Genomic DNA, 19,764 nt, shown 5'->3' with positions numbered 1-19,764 from the left:
CTACAGAACCCATACCAACAAAAAAGAAAATCAACCTTCTGCTGGTAGCATATGACTCAGATGATGAAAATCATCAGCATGGACACATGTCCTCTGGAATGGTGGTTGAAGTTGAAGGGACATATGAATCTTTAGCACATCTGGCACGTAAATATCTTGTGATGCCGGCTACAACAGTGCCATGCAAACTTTCAGGTGACATTGTAAACATGAAACGGTCAGCATTATCTCCTGCAAATTGTAACCAAGTTTGTTAGTCCTACTTCAGCCGATCGCTCAGATAGAGTGGATTTGTAGGCTCTAAAGTTTTACATTGTTTTCTTTTTCAATGCAGTTATATTTTGTACATAATTCTACATTTGTAACTTCAACTTTCATGATAAAGAGATTGCACTACAGTACTTGTATGAGGTGAATTGAAAAATACTATTATTTTTACAGTGCAAATATTTGTAATAATAAATAGAAAGTGAGCGCTATACACATTCTATTCTGTATTGTAATTGAAATCAATATATTTGAAAATGTAGAAAACACCCAAAAATATTTAAATAAATGGTATTCGATTATTATTTAACAACGCAATTAATCACAATTAATTTTTTTATTGCGCGTTTAATCGCAATTACTTTTTTTAATCACTTGACAGTCCTAATATATATATATTGGTCTTGGGTTGGAAAAGTCATACTGTTGTATACAATTGATGCTGTCAAACTAATATGATATATATTTTTTTATGGGATTACAGTATGGTTGATAAAGGTAACAGTTTTGATGTAATATACTTAGACTTCTGTAAGGCGTTTGATTTAGTACCACAAAATATTTTGATTAAGAAACTAGAACAATATAAATTTAACATGGCGCACATTAAGTGGATTAAAAGATGGCCAACTTTCATCTGACTGCAGAAGACTACTCAGGAGAATGTATGAGTTCAATAGCATTTACCTCTTTTGGGGCAGGAAGAGGAATTTACATCTCAAATGGTGTTTCTATCTAGCCTCCAAAATCCTGATTTTATTTTATTTTTTTTAGACAAGGTGGCCTGGCCTAAGGCCAGTTTACTGTTCTGCCACTAGGTCATGCCATAAAAAGCAAACCCAGCTCCTGTTCAGCCAGTGGATTAGGTGGGGGTGAGGAAAGGACACTGAGAGATTGAAGATCATCTTGGATTCATACTGCAATAATGGGTTTTTGCTGTCCTTTGTGAGAAAGAAGATTGGGATATCTGAATTCAGTCTCATTGCATTTCATGCCAAAATATTGTATACCCAAGCCTTAAGATTATATTTACTATAAAATATCACATTTAAGAACACAAACACTACAATACCAGCTATATTATTTTAAGTTTAATTTATTTAATATTCTGTTTTTGAAAATGACTGATTCTAAAGTGTGCACACTTTGTTGCCTTTTCAGTGTACTTGCTTATTATTCATCTACCTTTTTTCCTTTTCACTTTGCCTTTTATGCATTCACCAAGACAGAAGTGGGTTGGAGTAATGTAAACATAGTATCATATCACAAGAGCTTTTGTTCTGTAGGTTCATTCTCTTGTTTGAACAAGAAACTTTTTAACAGACGGTGAGAGAAGAATCCTCTTTACTCATATGAATAAATCTGATACACATTGGATAAGTGGTTTTTTATGTATGTTTGCATGAACAATCTCTCTTCATGCAAATTTTGTATTTAAGCATGTATTTACATATGTAATACATTAGAACATAATGTGAAATGCAAATAGTCATAGCCCTCAGAAATCAAAAATTGAGTTTAAATTCTTATCCTTTAGATTTCCCATTGTATCATCTATAGTGCAAGTGGTTAATGTAGTTACAAATATGACCATTTGGTTAATCTTTTGAAAATATGAAAAGAGCATTCATTCCCTCAGCTATGAGATTTTGTGCAATAGAGATGCCATATAGCTAAAAACAAACCCCAAAAATGTTTCTTTAAAAATCAGTTTATCTGAAATGCTCTATGCATATGGCTACTTCATGGCCTCGCTACAGAGCATAGTTAAGGTTGCTTTGAATTTCATATGTTAAAATGTTTGGACTTTTAAAGCTTACCTTAACTGTGAGTTTTTTGTGTTTATAACACATAGTTTTTAAGATAATTATAACATCCCTTTAATGAATTTTACTCTAATTTTATTTATACGTATGCTTCATTTTAATGTAATTTGTTGTCTGGGAATTTAAAAAGCACAAGGTCCAGAAGTCTTAGCTCCTTTTAGCTATTCTTGGAGTAGATAGCAAGAAAAAAATGCCTTTGAGGAAGAAAATGCAAATTCTAAGTATTTGATGTCTGTATGAAAACCCTCACTCCCATTAAAATCAAATAGGTGCCCTGCAATGCCACTTTAACCTGTTTGTATCAGATCATTAGTTTTGGTTGACAAAATATATTTTGAGAGAGCAGAACACTTTGAAAAGAAGTGTTAACTCATGAGCCATGTGTTTCCAATAGTTAGCCACATAAAAAATGCCTGAGTATCTTTCTTTCAGCTCCATTGATGTGCATAAACATGATGTTTTGATCTTTTACAAGTTCCTAAATGCAAATTTGGATTTTTTTTTTAAATCATCACTGTCAACCTTTTCTAGTCCTTTGTATGTTGCTCCCTTACAAATATTTTTTTATTCTTGAACACTGAATTACAATAAAATTGTGCACCACTATAAAATTAATTTTAATAAAGTACCAACCTCCCAAAATTCAAACGCTATGTAATACTGATTTTAAAATCTTGCTATTTCAAACACAAGAGGCTAATACTTCCTAAAAACAAAAATAAGTGCTAAAAATATCAGTGAGCGATTTGTTTTAAGTAACCATACATACCTGCTTGATTCCAGGAAGAAGTGTTTAAGGAAAATTTATTTAAAGGTAAACTGCAATGTACAGTAAAGGTCCAATCAGTGTGGACAGAGATGGCTTGACTTTTTTTGAGGCTGAAACACAGTTCTCCACTCCAGCAATAATTTGACAACAGAAAGCTTGGTCCAATACCCTCTATAGTAACCACCCCAGCTATGGCCAATGGAATAAGTGCACTAGCTGAAAGTTTCTGCTAAAAAGGAATAGTAGTGAAATAGTGAATTGTCATCAGTAGGCTCAGAATTACATCAGTTATGATGAACAATAGCAAGTCACACACCTTGGAGCTATTGTTCCAGGCAGTCTGCAGACTCTGGAAAACATGACTGCACCTGATACATTCTGTTCACATTTAAAAGGTTTTGCTCCTCATAAGCGGGGGAGGTGAGAGGGGAGAGGAATAATTTTCTTAAGTGACAACTTAGATTTGACAGCCAAATTGTCTTAATCTGTAGGGCAGAATCATGGAAAATACAGGGTTTTAGTTAAGACCAGTGTGTGAGACCTGGTTTTGGGAAACATGGACAGCACACCATTCTTACCTGTCTCTAGAACTAAGACCTAGCCTAATCTGTCTGTGGCCCCAGTCTTGCAAAGAAATACTCCATTGAGACTCTGAGTGGGTCCATAGATCAACAATGGTACTTATGATATAATAAAAAACACTCAAATTAGAGGAAAACTCGAGTATGTTTGAATATCAACAAGATAAATTTGTGATTTAGGACATACTTATCCTATTTTTTGTTTTTGTTTTCTTTTGTAGGATATGTGGGCATCTGACACACTATAAAGAATCAGACTTTCCCCAGACCTACCAGTTTGTGTTAAACCTGTTCTCCTTCCTCCTAAGGGTACCAGCCTCTCTCATCCATGAAGAGGTGTGTTTAATAGAACACAAACTGTTTAAAACAAAACTCCACAGAAAGTAACACAAAACAAAACATTCATGTCCAAGAAAATGGAAAGTCCTAAAGATCACAGAACCAGCAGATGGTAAATGAAAACGTTAAGAACTATGGCCCCAGTCCTGCAACTGGATCCATGCATACAGACCCTTACAGCTGCACAAAGCTCCACTGATCTCAGCATGATGCTGTATGGGTGGATCTGCCACTGCCGGTCTCGCTGCCAATTCATGGTTTCAATATATCTACGTTACAAAGAACAATGGGAAACTACATGAGGGAAGAGTTACTGAAGCAACTGCTTACCAAAGTTTACATCCACTTGTATTAAAGGTAATGAAAAGTTTTTATTATAAGTTTATTATAGTAGTTTTTTGTCATACATACTTGTGTGTGTCTTGAGTGCAAAAGTGCAGCAAATAGTCCTATAGATTATATTGTTCATTTTACTGAAGGGTTTGCATTTCAAAGTAGTCTGTATCTTGTTGGGGTTTTTTAACTTGTACGAGAGCAAATGTTACCTATTTCTAAAAAGAACTATTTGGTTACATTTGAAATAAAAAAAAATTCCAAAGAACAACTGTGGGAAAAGAGGTGTTTAACAGAGGGTTTTATTGCGGTGATCTGACATTTGGGTTGTAACTTACTATTCTGAAACATCAGATTGATTGGAAGGAACCTTGCAATATTCTCTCTTGGCCTCTTTACACTTCTTCTCTTCCTAGTCTCCTCCTCCTCCTCACCCTTCACTATGCCCAAGCTTCTTACCTAGCTATTTTTTTATATCCTTCTCCCACTCCAGCCTCATGGTTTCTTCTGTGCTTCCCCTTTAACACCTGGAACTCCTCCCTCCCTTTCCTGGGTTCCACGTGCTGGTTTTCTCTCCATCTTTCTTCTGCAAGGCTTACTGACAGTGATCATAATTAAATTATTCCACTTGTCACCTGATGATGTGTTGAGCCTCAGCCATCTAATAGCTGTCCAAGTCCTAGCTTTATTCTTCATGCACTGAGTAAGTTGCTCAACTACACCAACCAGAACAGACAAGATGGAGAGAAAGCTGGATGCCAACACCATCATAGCTAGGGTCCTACCAAATTCATGGTCCATTTTGGTCAATTTCACAATCGTAGGATTTTAAAAACTGTAAATGTCGGTGTTGTAAGGGTCCTGACACAAACCGGAGTTGTGGGAGGGTCACAAGGTTATTGTAGGGGAGGCATTGCAGTACTGCCTTTACTTCTGCGCCGCTGCTGGCGGTGATGCTGCCTTCAGAGCTGGGCAGCTGGAGAGTGGCGGCTGCTGGCTGGGAACCCAGCTCTGAAGACAGAGTTGCCGCCAGCAGCAGCGCAGAAGTAAGGATGGTATGGTATATACACCCTTCTTCGCTGCTGCCTGCAGAGCTGGGCCCTCAGTCAGCAACCACCACTCGAGCTTCCCAGCTCTGAAGGCAGCAGTGCAGAAGTAAGAGTGGCATGGTATGGTATTGCCAGCCTTACTTCTGCGCTTGTGCTGCCTTCAGAACTGGGCACCTGGCCACCCACCGCTGCTCTCTGGCCACCCAGCTCTGAAGGCAGAGGAGAAATAAGGGTGGTAATCAGGGATGTAAATAACATGTAAAAACAATAACTGTGTAACCGATTAAAATTCTATCTGTTACACGGTTAAACATTTAAACAGAGGTGCGGGGGGTCCTGCAGCACCCCCACATTTTAGGTGGGTTTCCACTGCTGGCCCCATGCCCAGGGCTCTGTGCAGAGTAGCAGCAGAGTCCTGGGCACGCCAGGATGCCGGGTGCGGGGCTGGCAGCCAGGACCCCAGGGACACTCAGGGCCGGCACTCAGGACCCCAGGTGGAGTTTAATCACTAACAGAAACCAATAAGCATCAATTTTATCGGTTAACCAGTTAAACTTTTACATCGCTAGTAGTAATACCGCAACCCCCCTAATATAACCTTGTGTTCCCCCTGCTTCCTTTTGGGTCAGGACCCCCAATATGAGAAACACTTGTCTCCTCTGTGAAATCTGTATGAAATCTGTATAGTATAGGGTAAAAGCACACAAGACCAGATTTCACGGTGGAGACCAGTTTTCATGGTCCGTGACATGTTTTTCATGGCTATGAATTTGACAGGGCCCTTATCATAGCTAGTGTTTTCACATTGTGCCTTCTAATGGGCTTACATACATTTGACCAGGAGTAAGGAGTAAATACCATGTAGGCTGGAATTGTTGTGGCAGATAAATGGTTGCCTAACACCATTCTTTGGTCTCTCAGCTAAAATTAATAAAAGCCAGTACCTCCAACCCCTAATAGGGAGCACAAATGTTACCAAATTCAATTATACTAAAATCAGCTGACATCTAAAATGATTACCATGGACAGCATGTCTCATCTGGGTGGAGGGAGGGTTTGTCTCCACAGCAAAGAAAAGCCTGCAGCTGGCCTATGCCAGCTGACTTGGGCTTGTGAGGCTTGGGCTGCGGTATTGTTTTCATTGCTGTGTAGACTGGAGCCCTGAGCTCTGGGATCCTCCCACCCCACAGGATCTTAGAGCCTGGGAGCCAACTTGAGCCCAGAAGTCTACACAGCAATGAAACAGCCCTGCAGCCGGAGCCAGCCACAGGTATCTAGTTACTGTATATACATAATCTTAAAGAGCTTCCAACTTCTCTCATGAGCAAGGAGCCAGGCTGCAGTGGTAAGGTAATCCCAGAAGGTGGCCAGTGCAGTGGGTCCTCTCTAGGTATGATGGTCAGGTCCCTTCTGAAAGGGTTTTTATGATCAGTCATAGTTTAAATAAAATTATAAAGTTGAAATCTGAAGACTGAGAATGGATCTTGTGGGTTGTAGAAATGGAGATGTACCACCCTATCTGTCTGGAACCAAGTGAAAAAGCAACAGTCAAACTGTGAAGATCACAGGGAGAGGAGCCCAAAAATGGTTAGGCAGTCAGAGCTAGGTCACAGAAAGCACCTGGAAAGTCTTGCACACCAAGGGGGAGATTCATTCAAAACTGAGCAGAAGGTCAGTGGACGAGGTATCCTGCTACCTGGAAACAAAAATCTGAAACTTAGGGTAGTCTTAAAACAAACAGGGAGTCAGAGTAGTAGGATTGAGATTGTGACATGCTCTGATACTAGGGAGATTATCCAGTGCCAACAACAACAAAAAGAAGTGTGTGTTGAGGGGGAGGGAGGAGATTGAGATGTGACTTGTGTTCATTCATACTCAATGATTCATAGCACTTGGAGAGTGCTTAGGTGCCTTAGGCATATCTAAGATCGAAATAGACATTGTACTGGGCACGTCAGACAGGTATAAAGAGAGAGACCCAATCCTGATGACTTTATATGTAAATTGACTCGGATAAATTTCATGCATGTGTTTTTAGTGCTCCAATTTTTGTTTAGATTTTAAGATTTATCATCTATGTTGACTCATCCTAGAGTTTTTAGGCCTTTTGGAAGAAATATCTGATGTGGTTATGAGATACGCAGCACCAGTTGCTATTTTTATTAGAAGTTAAATTCTTGTTAAAGAATAATGTAAGTGTCCTTGTCACTTTTTTAAAAAGTTTGAAAGACCTTCTCCTTTTATACATTGCCTTAATTGTAAACTACTTATCCTTTTATTAGTGGAAATCTATAGTATTTATCATTTGTTTCAAGTTCACTAACTAAAAGACACCTTACCATATAGAGTCATAGTATTTAAAGTAATTCGAAAGGCTGTATTTAACTTCATTTGCAAGACTACATATGCTTAATTACAGACACAGCTTTCTTTTAAAACTACTGTAGTGGTAAAAATACTATGTGCATACTCAATCTACGAATGTAACAATGCACCCTTAGATGTTGGAATAAATTAAAGTTGTGCTTTAATAAACAGGAATAAAGCTTGCAATTCATCACCAAGCAGTTTGTGCGTCCTGGACACATGGAGTAAGAGTCAGATTTAAAAGTAAAGGGTGTGCCTCTAATGTGCTTGATGTCAGTACCATCCAGTTTAATCAATCAACATTTAGTTGGTGTAATGATAGTTAACAACAAGCTGGTGAACCACAGGGTGACTTAATCTTCACTCAAGTGTAGTTGTGCTCTCTTGGGACACAACTACTTTGAGTCCAGTCAACACTGCGCTGAGGTGGAGCCACATTTCTTAAGCAGACAACTGGGGCTGGATAGCCCAAGGCTAGGGTGTCCACCTCAACCCAGCAGCTTTAACTACTTATTCGCTCTGTTTTTGTTACATCTTTTTTTTATAATCATTTGCTAACAACATTCAAGGAAAGTCAACATTTCTTGTTTTGCTCTTTACTTTAGGTACTTGAAAAGGGGAAATTATACAAATGAAAATAATTGATACCTGCTTTTGACCTTTATCATTAAAAGATGAATGATCATTTTACAGTGCATAGATTAAAATGCACTAAAGTATTTAGCAACTTTGTCTTTCACAGTATAAAGTTATTAATTATTGATCTCCATGAGATTGTGAGTACTTTAAAACTTATTTCCTCTTCCCCTCTGGTACATATGTATGCCCTGGCTTTGTGTATTATTGTATATTAATGCATGTTTCCAGCTCCAGGAACGCAAATATAACCTCATGACTTAGAAGAATTCACAGAACTCAACTTGCCCTTCTGTTGACTTAGCTAAGAAAGAAAGAGCAAATGAATACACAAAGTGTTACCCTGTCTGAGCCTCGATCAAGATTTACTTGCAAACATTATATAATGGGAAATCTTTTATTTTTTGAATGGAACCTTATGACTCTCAAAGGAATTTGAGAAAATTTGAATTGTACCTCCACTTAATTGCCTGTCTCAGTTCAAACACTTGACAATGTTCAACTAATAGTCATTTAGTTACACAAACCCATTGAAAACAATTTATTAATTGAACTTTAAAAAAAGCTTTTACCATTCTCCAAATATAGTCATATAAAAATTGACTCTATTCTCTTCTGGTGCTAACGTGGTCTACAGTAGGGCATTTAACTGGTGGGTTAGCACCAGTGTATGTGTCAGTGGTACAGTGTGAAGGCAAGCCAGGCTGGTTCAGGTTTGTTTTCTACCACCCGTGATGTTCAGTTGTAATCACATTGTTTGTAGCCCACAGCACAGCTTCCCAAAGCAGTGGCTTGTGGGAGATTTTGGAAAGCCTGGCATAATTTGAGAATAAATCAAACTCCCTTACTCCCCTGGAAGAGTCCCCTAAATCCCATTCTCAAAATGGAAGTCTAAATAAACTCTGTTGTTTCCTTGCTCGGCAAATAAGGTTTCTGCTGAAGCTCCCAAAAGGTACTTGTGAGGCATCTCCAGCAGTAGTGGTGATTTGGTGGAGGGCAGTACTTGTGGAGATCCATAGACTAACTGGGGCAAATTAAGGCCTGGAATTAGTAGATATCTCACTTAGCTTGTTGTCTTTTTTTTCCCTACCACTCTTGGCTTGAGTGAGCCACCCAACAGCTTGATTATTACATGTGTCTTGTGCTGCTTTAAAAACATTAGTGACACAGACGGTATTTGTTTAGGACTGCTTTTTATGCATCTTTTGTTTCGACCGAATGAAATGTGTTTTCAGGTAGGTAAGAGTCATATGTGCTATCTAGGTGAGTAGGCTGGTATGTGGGCCAACAGATGAAATTTAACTTGTGCTCTGGCCATAGTACCCTATGGATGAATTTCTTCCAATAGAACTCTCCTGTTTTCTCCTGTTTCAGCTGCTGTGTTGTTTTCTGATTTTCCTCCACCCCTCATTTGTCCACCATTCTGAGTCTGGACATGTGACATAGCTCAGCCAGCCACTGTGTATGTTGAGTTCAGCACTTCTGCCCTGACTCGGAACACTGGCCATGCAGCCAGAAAGAAGAGCCGAAGGAGATGCAAGACTCTGAAAATTGAAACAGGTGTGCAGGAACCAGCTTTTCCCACTGCACTAATGAGAGGTAGAAAGAAATAAGAGGTAGGGCGAGGCTAGTAGAGTACAGGATAGGTGAATGCTTCTGTCATGACCCTGTAGCGGTCCTTTCTACAGATGCTAATGGCAACATTCATAAGAACCAAGAAAACTCTTCCCCTGCCCCCAAATATGAAAAATCAGCTCCCAGCGGTCTATGGGATATCAAAAAGCTATATAACTGCTTCTGTCATGACCCTGTGCCAAATTCTTTCCTGTATACGGAGCTCTAGACCTTAAGTTGAATTAACAAAAAAATAAATATAAAATGTGAGCCAAATGAATATCAAATGACTTTGTATTATACCCCTTTTCGGTCTTATGTCTAATTTAGACTGGTGGAGCCTGGCCTCCTAGCATCTGACTCAGTCTGGAAAAAAATGGCAACTATTTCAGCTGTGGGTGTGTGAATACTTATTTAAATAACCAATCAGCTCCTTAAAGGATGCCTATAAAACATAGCTTAGCATGGAGGGATATAAATGAAGTGAAAAGAAAACTTGTTATTCCATTATTTTCCAATTCTTTCTTCATACTTTCTATATTTCCCCCTTATTTTATTTTTTTACCCACATTTGTCCATCTCTTCCCTCTTCATTATTTTCTCCTCTCTCTTTCTTACCCTGGGTGCTCTCTCCGTCCCATCCCAACTGCCCTCTCCACATTCCCTGAGTCTCCTTATCTGACTTTTCATTTAATCCTCCTCCTTTCTCTCTTTGCACTCACTTATTTCCCAGTTTTGTGGGAACTTCAGCTCTTGGGTACTTCTCCCTCCTTTCTTGGGGTTAGCTATGAGGGGAATTGGGATCCAAACTCAGGGTCTCCTCCCTTTTCCAAACCCATGCTCCAGGGGCCACGGGGAACCTTGTGAGCCTGTTGCAGGAAGGGGAAGGAAGCTTTTGCTAAAGAGTTAGAGAGACAGATTGTACAGAGTGCTGAAATCCTTCCTATTTTCTGTAAAGTAGTTTGGGGGAAAGTTATCACTTTTTATAGACACCTACATTGCTAACCCCAAACATGGGATCTGTCCTATGGACAGGGACTTTCTTGTCATACAGATTTTATATAAAGCACCTTGGGCTTGATTCTCCACTGCCTTGTACCTTGTGGAGGCACTGACACCTTTTCAAAGTTAGTATAACATTTTATTATTTTTTGTTCATTAGGGTAGTGCCGCATTGTGGTAGGCACTGTACAAACACATTTGTAGACATTCCCTACCCAAAAGATCTTATAATCTAAATAGGCAAGACAGACGTGGGGTGATCAGTGTGATGGCAGCAAATGGCAAGTAAATTCCACAATTTTTCTTTTATGTTTTTCCTTTTGGAGGGGTTCAGTTAGGAGAGGATTTTCTAAAGAGAGGGGAAAGTGAAGCAAGGGTGATGAAAGGGACAGGACAGGGGAAAACAGAGGGGAGGAAGTAAAGAAGGTATGAGGGGCAAGAGTGGAATGAGGCTGAGGTGCAGGGATTGTGTGAGATGGAGCAAACAGCCAATCAACACAAGGCAGAGAGTCTCCTTTCAAACTGCTGTGCAGTCAGAGTGGTACAGCTATATGCCACTTTGCACAAGTGTAAATGACTCTACAAGATGGAAGATAGTAGAGAATCAGGACCATGTCTCCACAATGTAACCCTATTGCAAACATCCGCTTGGGCCTCTTGCATTCAGTGATTTGTGCAGTCCTGTTAGTGACATCAGAGATGTATTTACAATGGTATTACAAAGTCTAGCTTGTGACTGGCAGGTTTGTACCATTATGTCTCCTCACCATTGAAATTATTGCAGTATCACTAAGGTTATGTCTATACTTGGAGCTAGTGGTGTCATTCCCAGCTCCAGTAGACATACTTGTGCTAGCTCTGACTGAACAAGCCTGCTTAAAAATATTAGTGTAGCTGCGATAGCAGAAGCAGTGGCAGCAAGGGCTAGCCATTGCAAGTATAACCTGCCTGGACCTCATGGAAATGTTCTTGGGATGGCTAGCCCATGCCACTGCTGCCATGCTCCTGCAGCTACACTACTATTTTTAGTGCACTAGCTCAATAGTGCCAGTGTCTATTTGAGCTGGGAATCAGACCCAGGCTCCAAGTGTAGATGTAGCCAAAGTGGACTGTTATCAATGAATCAATCGGGCAAGAAGAGCAGTGCCTTTAAAAAGGCAGGAACTTCTATTTAAAGTGTTAAAAACAAAAAACCCTGATAAACATTCTGTTTGGAAAGAAATGCAGAACATGTGTGACACTTCAATGGGATTTTAGCAATTCAGACCTAATGTAAATAGAGTGACGCCTGACTTCAGGGGTGTGGCTCCCACACCATGCCTGAATTGAGCCCATATAAAGTCTGCCAAGTGTGGTGGTATGTTTATTATTATTATTATTTATTATTAAGGGTTATGCATAAGCACTACAGGAAGAATAGACTCAAATGAAATTTGCATCTGTGCACCCCAGGAACTTCAAGACAGAAGTGAGCAGTGTAAAAATATACAATACCTAAGAAAGTTTGAAATCTCTCCCTATGCTTCTAACTTTGAGTTGCTTTTGTGATTTATACTAGAAACGAACCAATGCAGATTTTCAAAGAAATATCCAGCATTGTATTATATAGTTGGATACTAGTTTATCATCAGCTCTACAGAGAGAGTAAGGAATTATCTTCTGTTTATTCTGGGCTGCAAAAGCGGAATATTTTTGTATGTATTTTTTAAAAATAAAGCAGACTTTTATTTTGTGGCACAAAGGACCATCTAAAGCAGTTTACCATTTACTTTGATAGGACGGAGTCTAAATTAGATTACAGTACATATCAAGATGATATTAGTTGTTTTGCTGCTCATGAAAATGTTGGTTGCTAGAATGCTAGTTTCAAAAGAGCCAATGGAAGCAGAGGAAGGTAAAAACATTCCAGAGGCAGGCCCTTAGTGAGGATTTGTTCCCTTCAGTTTCATATTTCCTTTGGTTGATTGAATTGTCTTTCTATGGGTTTTATGTTGGAGTACATTCCTTAAAGTAGTGTAGGGATTTTTACCCTGGGAGAGAGACCTTAGTGTGCATTCTTTTAAATTACAGTAGCTATCTGAAGCATCTTGATGGATCAGGGCCGTCCTTAGGATTTACGAGGTCCTACGCAGTATTATTAAACTGGTACCCCTAAGCCTGACTTGCTCTTAGCAACACAAACATAAGCTTATAGTATTGGAAAACTTGCCATATGCACTTTATTAAAACCAGTTTAAACAAATTAAGCACACTATAATGCTGATGGACTATGTCTTCCCCATCCCCTCTCCCAACACACACCAAGCTTTGTATGGTGTAGACGCTGCCACCGCCCAGTGGGAAAGGGACGAGGCAACAAAAGATACCGAGCCGCCCTGCTGGTGGGGGGGATGGGGGAACTGGGTCTCCAGTTGCTCCGTGGGGCCCAGGCGGCTTACCTGGAACAAGGAGCACCCACTGGTCAGGGTGTCCATCCACTGGGTGCTGGTGCTGCCTCCTGCCCAGCATGGTCCAGGAACACCATGCTCCCCAGCTTCCACCGGGGCGGGTGCACAGGGTGTGGGGAGGGGAGGAACTGCACGTACAGCACCCTCCCACCAGCGCTGTCCCAGGCCCAGTAGGGGCCTGAGAGTGCAGGGAGGAGGCAGGGGCCATGCCACTGGGGGACCCAGCTGTCCGCGGCACGGCAACCAGAAACCCGTGGGCCTGCCGCTGAGCCTCTCCCTCGCACCACCAAGTGGCACGAACCTCTGGGGGGTAGGGGAGAGGGGAGGCCAGAGCAGAGCTGCAGAGGTTGAGAGCTCCTCTCCACCCCATCACTGGCAGGAGCCCTCAGCTGGCATTCGGCTCGCCGAGAGTAGCAAGTGGGCAGAGCGGGAGGAGGCAGGGAGAAGGCAACCCTAGGCTCACCAGCCGAGAGCAGCTGGTTGGGGAGGGCTGGACCAGAGAGGAACCAGCGCATGGAGCATTGGGCCGGGCCAGTGCACCTACCCTGACTGCACGCCCCAAAAAGGCCATCCCTGGTCCCAGTGGTGCCCCAAATTTTCTGGTGCTCTACGCAGCCGCGTATGCCTAAGGACGGCCCTGTGACGGATAACTCATAGCATTATTGCTGCATGAGTTTCATTATACTTATAACCCAAACTAGCAGTCTCCCTCCTCTACTCCTTCAGGACAGCCTGAAATATCTTAAAGCTATGTGTACACTTCACTTTTGTCAGTAAAACTTATGTTGGTCAGGTATGTGAAAAAAACACACTCCATACTCTCAAAAGTTTTACTGACGAAAAGCGCTAGTGTGGACAGTGCTTTGTCAGCAGGGGATACTCTCCCACTGATAAAGCTACTACTCCTCGTTAGGGGTGGTTTTATTTTGTCAGCTGTGCTGTTGCAAGGTGTGCAGTGTAGACACAATATCAGAGGTGATGTTTGTACCTTTTTGGGTGTATAGATACATTTGGTTGTTTACATTAATGGTGGAACCCAAGAAGGCTTTGAAGCTATCACTGCTGCAGTTCTAGTTCTGTCTTAAACTTTCCCTTCTTCTGTGCCAAAAAAGTTCTGTTAGCAGTCTTCTGTGATGGGTGTGTGTAATTGCATTTGGTTACAATATGATTCGTCAGTATGTGCAGAGTTCACACACATTTCTTGTCTCTTAGATCTTCTCTAGACTAATTTATTCTATGCATGGAAGTAATGCAGAAAAATAAATGACTATGAGGCTAAGGTGGAGTGAGGGGGAAGAATGGGAACCAATGTGCAATGAGAGAAATTTATTTATTAGAAATTGCAGTAGTGCCTTGGGAACCTCATCCAGTCAGGGACTGTCTTTGTATTTGGGGCTTCCTTTTACACGGAAGAGACAGACCCTGTCCCAAAGAGCTATATATTCTCTTGTCTTTTATGACATAAGAATGAGTTTGGCTGGGGGTGGGGGGTGCATGTATGTGCATGCATACTTATGTATAGCTTGACAAAACTTCATACCAGCAAATGTCTAATGTTAAAGGGAACCTTACCAGTATCCACCAGGAACATGCCATTGAGTGATACCATCTCCAAAAGCCCTCTGTTGGATCAACCTGCCACTCCAGAGCTCTTCAACACCATCTCTGGGGTTCCTGGAAGGGGTTGCTCAAGGGAATGAGGAGATTTCACCTCCCCACACAAGCTAGGTTGGCACTGCCCCTTGAGGGAGTGAGAGGCCATGAAACAGGCTGTTCTGGTCCAAATCATTTACACTACTGTAAATCTGAAATTACTGCACTGAAGGCTAAGGCAACATGCTGGATTTGAAACCAGTAGTAGAGATCAGAATAACAACTTTTTTTCTCAGAAAAGATGTTTCAGTGCTTGCTTTGTATCCACTTACGCTGCATTGTCGCTAAATATTTTCCATAATTTACCTACTGCTACTTGTTCTAGTGAAAGAGTTGATAAAGTGTAGATGGTGTTCACTACTCCAGTTGTCTTCACTGGTAGACAGGCTCCTAGCAGCATTTATCCCCTACTAGCTGATATGAAAGTTCCTGTAAATGTTGTCTTTAGTATTGTTTGAAAGGTCCTGTTCTAGGAGCTGTGTTCGTCAACACAATTTAACGTTCTAGTGAAGACAAAAGGACTCAGTATGTTCAAACCAGATTTGAGCTACAGTAGTGCTGTAGGGGGAAAATTTCAGAAAACATTGTGGCAACAAGCTACTGAAATTGTTCAAGAGAGAGAGATGTGCCCAAATACTTCCTATACTTTGTAATATACAGATACTAAGGGGGACTAAAGCAAGCCTCTAGTTAAGAGATGGTTGTGTTTTGCAATGGAAAAGTGACTTGCCCACAGGAGAATTCCCCTCTATAACAAGAGTGATCCCAGTGTTCAGAGGAAAGGTGGACAATAAAGAATCATAACTCACTTAGTTTATAGTTTAATATAAGCAATTCCTACTTGGGACTGGAACTAGGGCTATGCTGCAGTGGCCAGTGCTTACCTAGCAGGCTCAGGGCCTAGCTGACTCTTCCACTTCCCAATTTCTTGGGTGTCTTTTCACCTGTGTTGTAACATAAGGTACAAGACCCGCACCATCTGCTTCTCTCCAGCTCGGGTCTGGTCGCTGCTGAGGCTGTAGTAGAAGCAGGTCAGGGTAAAAGGGGAGGGCCGCGATTTAGGGTCCCATGGGTGCTGCCATGGTGGGAGGGGAGGCTGGAGGCGTGGCGGAGGGTGCAGTTCAGAGGGCGTCTGGAGCTCAACAGGCACCTGCCCAGCAAGCGCGGTCTCAGCCTCTGGCGGCCGAGATTCTATTTAGAACCCGCAACGTTGCCAAACCCCGCCCTTCCCTCGAGGCGCCTAATCAGCGGTCTCCCTGGGGAGTTGGGCGACTGAGGCTCCGCCCCCAAGGGAACTCTGCAAGCCAATGGGAAGCGGCCCACAGGTGCGAGCCACCTGCGGATCCGAGAGCCACCTAAGCTAGCCAGAAAAGCCGACAAAACCCGTTTGTGCGGCAGGCTGCGCGCTGCTCTGGCTCCAGCCCCCTCCCCAGTGCCCGGGCCGCCGCCAGCCAGCGTCCCAACCCGCCGGGCCAGTTCTGCCACCCGCTGGCTGCCAGACATGACACAAGACTACGACAAGTAAGTGAGCGAGCGAGCGAGCGAGCGAGCAGGAGAGAGAGTCTGGGCAGGTCCGGCCGGCGCTGCTGCCCGTCTCTTTCCACCGGCTGGGGATCCTCGCCCTGTCTTGCGGGCTCCTGCGGGCCGGGTGCTGGGGGAGGAGGCTCGGGAGAAGCAGCTGAAGGTGGCTGTCCGTGTAGCGCTGCAGGATCCCTAGGAGGGGGTGGCAGCAGCCGCTGGAGTGACGGGGGGTTGGCGTCAGCCTCTCCCTGCTGATGGATTTGGGGTGGGTGCCCCGTAGCCGGGCACTTGACCCTGCTCGGCCCTGGGGGAAATAGTCCCGCTCCTTTCAAGCGGCCCGGCCGGACGCAGGCGGTGAGGGGGGCGCGGAGCAGATCCTTGGGGTGTCCCCCACGAGCGGGGCTGTGTGTGTTTGTACGTTGGCAGACTCCGGAGCACCTGGTCCTGCGGCTGCCGGGGGCGAGGTACGGACACTTCAGCCAGAGCCTAGCGCCTGCCCCCCTTTCTCCTTCCACGGACCCGCCTTCCCAGTGCAGCGCGGGGCCTCCGGGCGTGCGGGTGTATCGCTGTCCCGCGTAGGGCCGGCGGATGGCCCCAGGGTCAGGCTCTCCCCTCTCTGAGCTGCCTGGTGTAAATCGAAGCTCTTGCGTTAAATCCGCCGAGATCCCCCCTGTCGATTTTCCGAACCCGTTCCGCTCCCTGTTTAAATAAAGCACTCGCCAGGCGCGGATCGGGTAATAGTAACCACGGAGCCAGGCGTTGATTTCTGGCAGAGGGAAATCTCACGTCTTCCGCCCGGTGGAGTGGGGGGGGGGGGGTGTCACTTTTGACTTAGCCCATAAGTTTCTGTAGTGGCCTCCAAGCTTTAGCCTGCATCTTTGGGACCCATCCACCCCCTTCCCTGTCTGCGTGCAGCGCTGGGATCTCGAATGGCCCGCTTGCTGCCGGGGGAATCTGTAAGGATCAGCTGGTCACCAGGATCATCCCGTGTCTGAAGTTTAGTTTAGTGCTCTGTTTTTTGGAATCTCTCTCTTCTCTCCCCCACTTCGTTATAATCAAACTATCGAGAAGACAGTCCGGCTTTGAAACTCGACACCTGTACTGAGGCGTTGGTCACCATCATCTTCCTCCTCCTCCTCCACTTCTCTTTAAATGCTGAGTGCGGCGAATAATCAGTCGGTGTCTGTAAGGAGGAGCCTCTCCGCCTTCAGAAGTGCATAGGGGGCTGTAGACATTTACCCCGCCCACAACACTTGTTCCGATGGGCTTTTCTAATGCAGGATCTTACCGAATTGCTGTGTGCTGCCTTTTTCTCCTCTTGAAGATTTAAGAACAAGGGCTGGGAAGTGAGAGCAGCGTTAACTGGGACATCATTATTTGAGGCACACCTAGGGTTTTTTTAATGACTTGAACATTGTTGCTCTAATTTAAAGAGATTTCCTGGGCTTGGCCTTTGGCAGTGTTAGACCTTGATGCACAGATTTGTAAAAACTGTCTTTTAAAATACTACAAGCTTCTTATATGCTGTAGGACCAAGATCTGATGGATTTTTATGAAACCCATGCTACTGGAAAAATGGACTTCCCCAGGTAATCTGGTGTTTTTAGCAATGTCAGCTGGAAAATCTAACGATCTTTACCATTTTCAGAAGTCCAAAATATTATATTGTAAACTCTTTGGGAGCAGAGACCTTGTCTTTGTGCCTGTATGTTATAAAGTCATAGTCACTATTTGCTCTGTGCAAGTAGGTGCTGTGGTGGAGCAAGGGTAGTCTTGTATATAGGCAGACACTTGGACAGGTCCTTACTGTATGTGTAATATACAGATTAAATACAAATAATTAATTTTTAGTTACAGCGAAATACTTCAGAATTGCTTGGAATTGAAAAAACTGGGTTTGTTTAGTCTGGAAAAAAGAAGCCTGAAAGGGGACATAACAGTTTTCAAGTATGTAACAGATTGTTACAAGGAGGAGGAAGAAAATGTATTTTTCTTAACCTCTGAGGGTAGACAAGAAGCAATGGTCTTAAATTGCAGCAAGGGAGGCTTAGGTTGGACATTAGGAAAAACTTACTAACTGTCAGAGTGGTTAAGCACTGGAATAAATTGCCTAGAGAAGTTGTGGAATCTCTATCATTGGAGATTTTTCAGAACAGGTTAAACAAACACCTGTCAGGGATGATCTAGATAATACTTAATCCTGCCACAAGTGCAGGGGACTGCAGTAGGTGACCTCTCGAGTTCCTTTCCAGTTCTGTGATTCTATGATTTCATGTAGCATTTGCAGCATGGATAATGTAGGTTGTTTTCCATTCAAGAATATGGAATACAGGGCAGTACCTAAAATTACTTTTAAAATGCTTTTTCCCCACCAAAATCTATTTTAAAAACTCAAGTTTGTAAAAGTTATGAACATGTTATAAAATTTAAAATATAAGAATGTATGCTTTAAATCTCTGTTCTCAAATTTGGAATGTACGCTTGATATTTACAACAGTGCTTCTTATTACATGTGGAATGCGCCTGCTTTCTGAGAGAGAAATGTGCATGTATGTATAATGTCAGACGTTCCAAAATTAATTTGATGCTTAATCTCTGTATGGCAGTTTGTTACAAGTTCCAGTAATGCTAATCAGCCAATCAATCAAATATGTACAGGGTTTCTTTGTGAAATATTCTGAGGTCCTTGTTAGTGGTTTGAGATCTATCAGTCATTCAGTTACTACTAGCTCTAAATTTTGACAATCTAACTACTAAACAGGAATAAGATTTCACTTCATAGGAGGGTATTTACCAAAAACTCACGTTCAGCTGTCTAGGTTTTTTTACGGTATATTTTATAAACAACACAGTATAGTACTGCAAAGTGTAGATGTTTCTATTAGAACATATTTATGCTTTAAGTGTTGGATGCTAGTAGTTGAATTCAAACTGATTTGCAAATACATTGGTAACCTTTATCATTAGCTATCTAGACGTGTATGTATGTATCGCACACTACTTGTTTGTGTATACAGAACCTAGCACCATGGGGTCCTGGTCCATGATGAGGGCTCCTTGGTGCTATAATAATATGAATAATAGTAATTATTCAAAATTGTTCAAGGTGGCCAAATAGGGTGATGGGTGCTAGATAAGTACAGAGAGAGAGAACCTTGCTAATTCTCAATTTTGACCTGGAGACTCGTTACAAATGACTACCTTTTTTTTAAACTTGATAAATTGGCAAATGTAAGTCTGAATGTATTACAATATGCTTTGTTTACTTGGACAGTTGTAGGCTGGGTCTTTTATAAGTTGTCATTATTCTAGTAAGTGGGCTGTATGCTACTTTATAAAAGTAAACGTCTTTAAAAATGG

The 19,764-nt window shown here is 42.3% G+C and overlaps 2 protein-coding genes across 7 annotated transcripts in view; both read left to right on the top strand.

Moving 5' to 3' along the window:
• The window catches only part of TAF1B (TATA-box binding protein associated factor, RNA polymerase I subunit B), a 59,988-nt gene extending 56,155 nt beyond the window's left edge, over positions 1-3,833 (top strand). Inside the window, exon 15 of the mRNA XM_045009833.1 lies at positions 3,665-3,833. Within this exon, the coding sequence (XP_044865768.1) occupies positions 3,665-3,830 (166 nt within the window). The 3' untranslated portion in view covers positions 3,831-3,833. The remainder of the gene's footprint in view (positions 1-3,664) is intronic.
• Positions 3,834-4,007: 174 nt separating this feature from the next.
• Positions 4,008-19,764, top strand: part of GRHL1 (grainyhead like transcription factor 1) — an 85,600-nt gene continuing 69,843 nt past the window's right edge. For 2 of the 6 annotated variants that reach the window (XM_045009830.1, XM_045009828.1), the window contains exon 1: positions 16,247-16,404. In XM_045009830.1, coding sequence (XP_044865765.1) covers positions 16,385-16,404 — 20 coding nt within the window. In that variant the 5' untranslated portion in view covers positions 16,247-16,384. Of the gene's footprint in view, positions 4,140-9,541; positions 9,728-16,246; positions 16,405-17,921; positions 17,994-19,764 lie in introns of those variants that run through there. The other 4 variants (XM_045009832.1, XM_045009831.1, XM_045009827.1 and 1 more) reach the window with 4 other exon arrangements.

The sequence above is a fragment of the Mauremys mutica genome, chromosome 3 (genome assembly GCF_020497125.1).
Source record: "Mauremys mutica isolate MM-2020 ecotype Southern chromosome 3, ASM2049712v1, whole genome shotgun sequence".
NCBI lineage: Eukaryota > Metazoa > Chordata > Testudines > Geoemydidae > Mauremys > Mauremys mutica.
The sequence above is the reverse complement of the archived record's forward strand: the minus strand, read 5'-3'. Positions and strand labels throughout refer to the sequence as shown.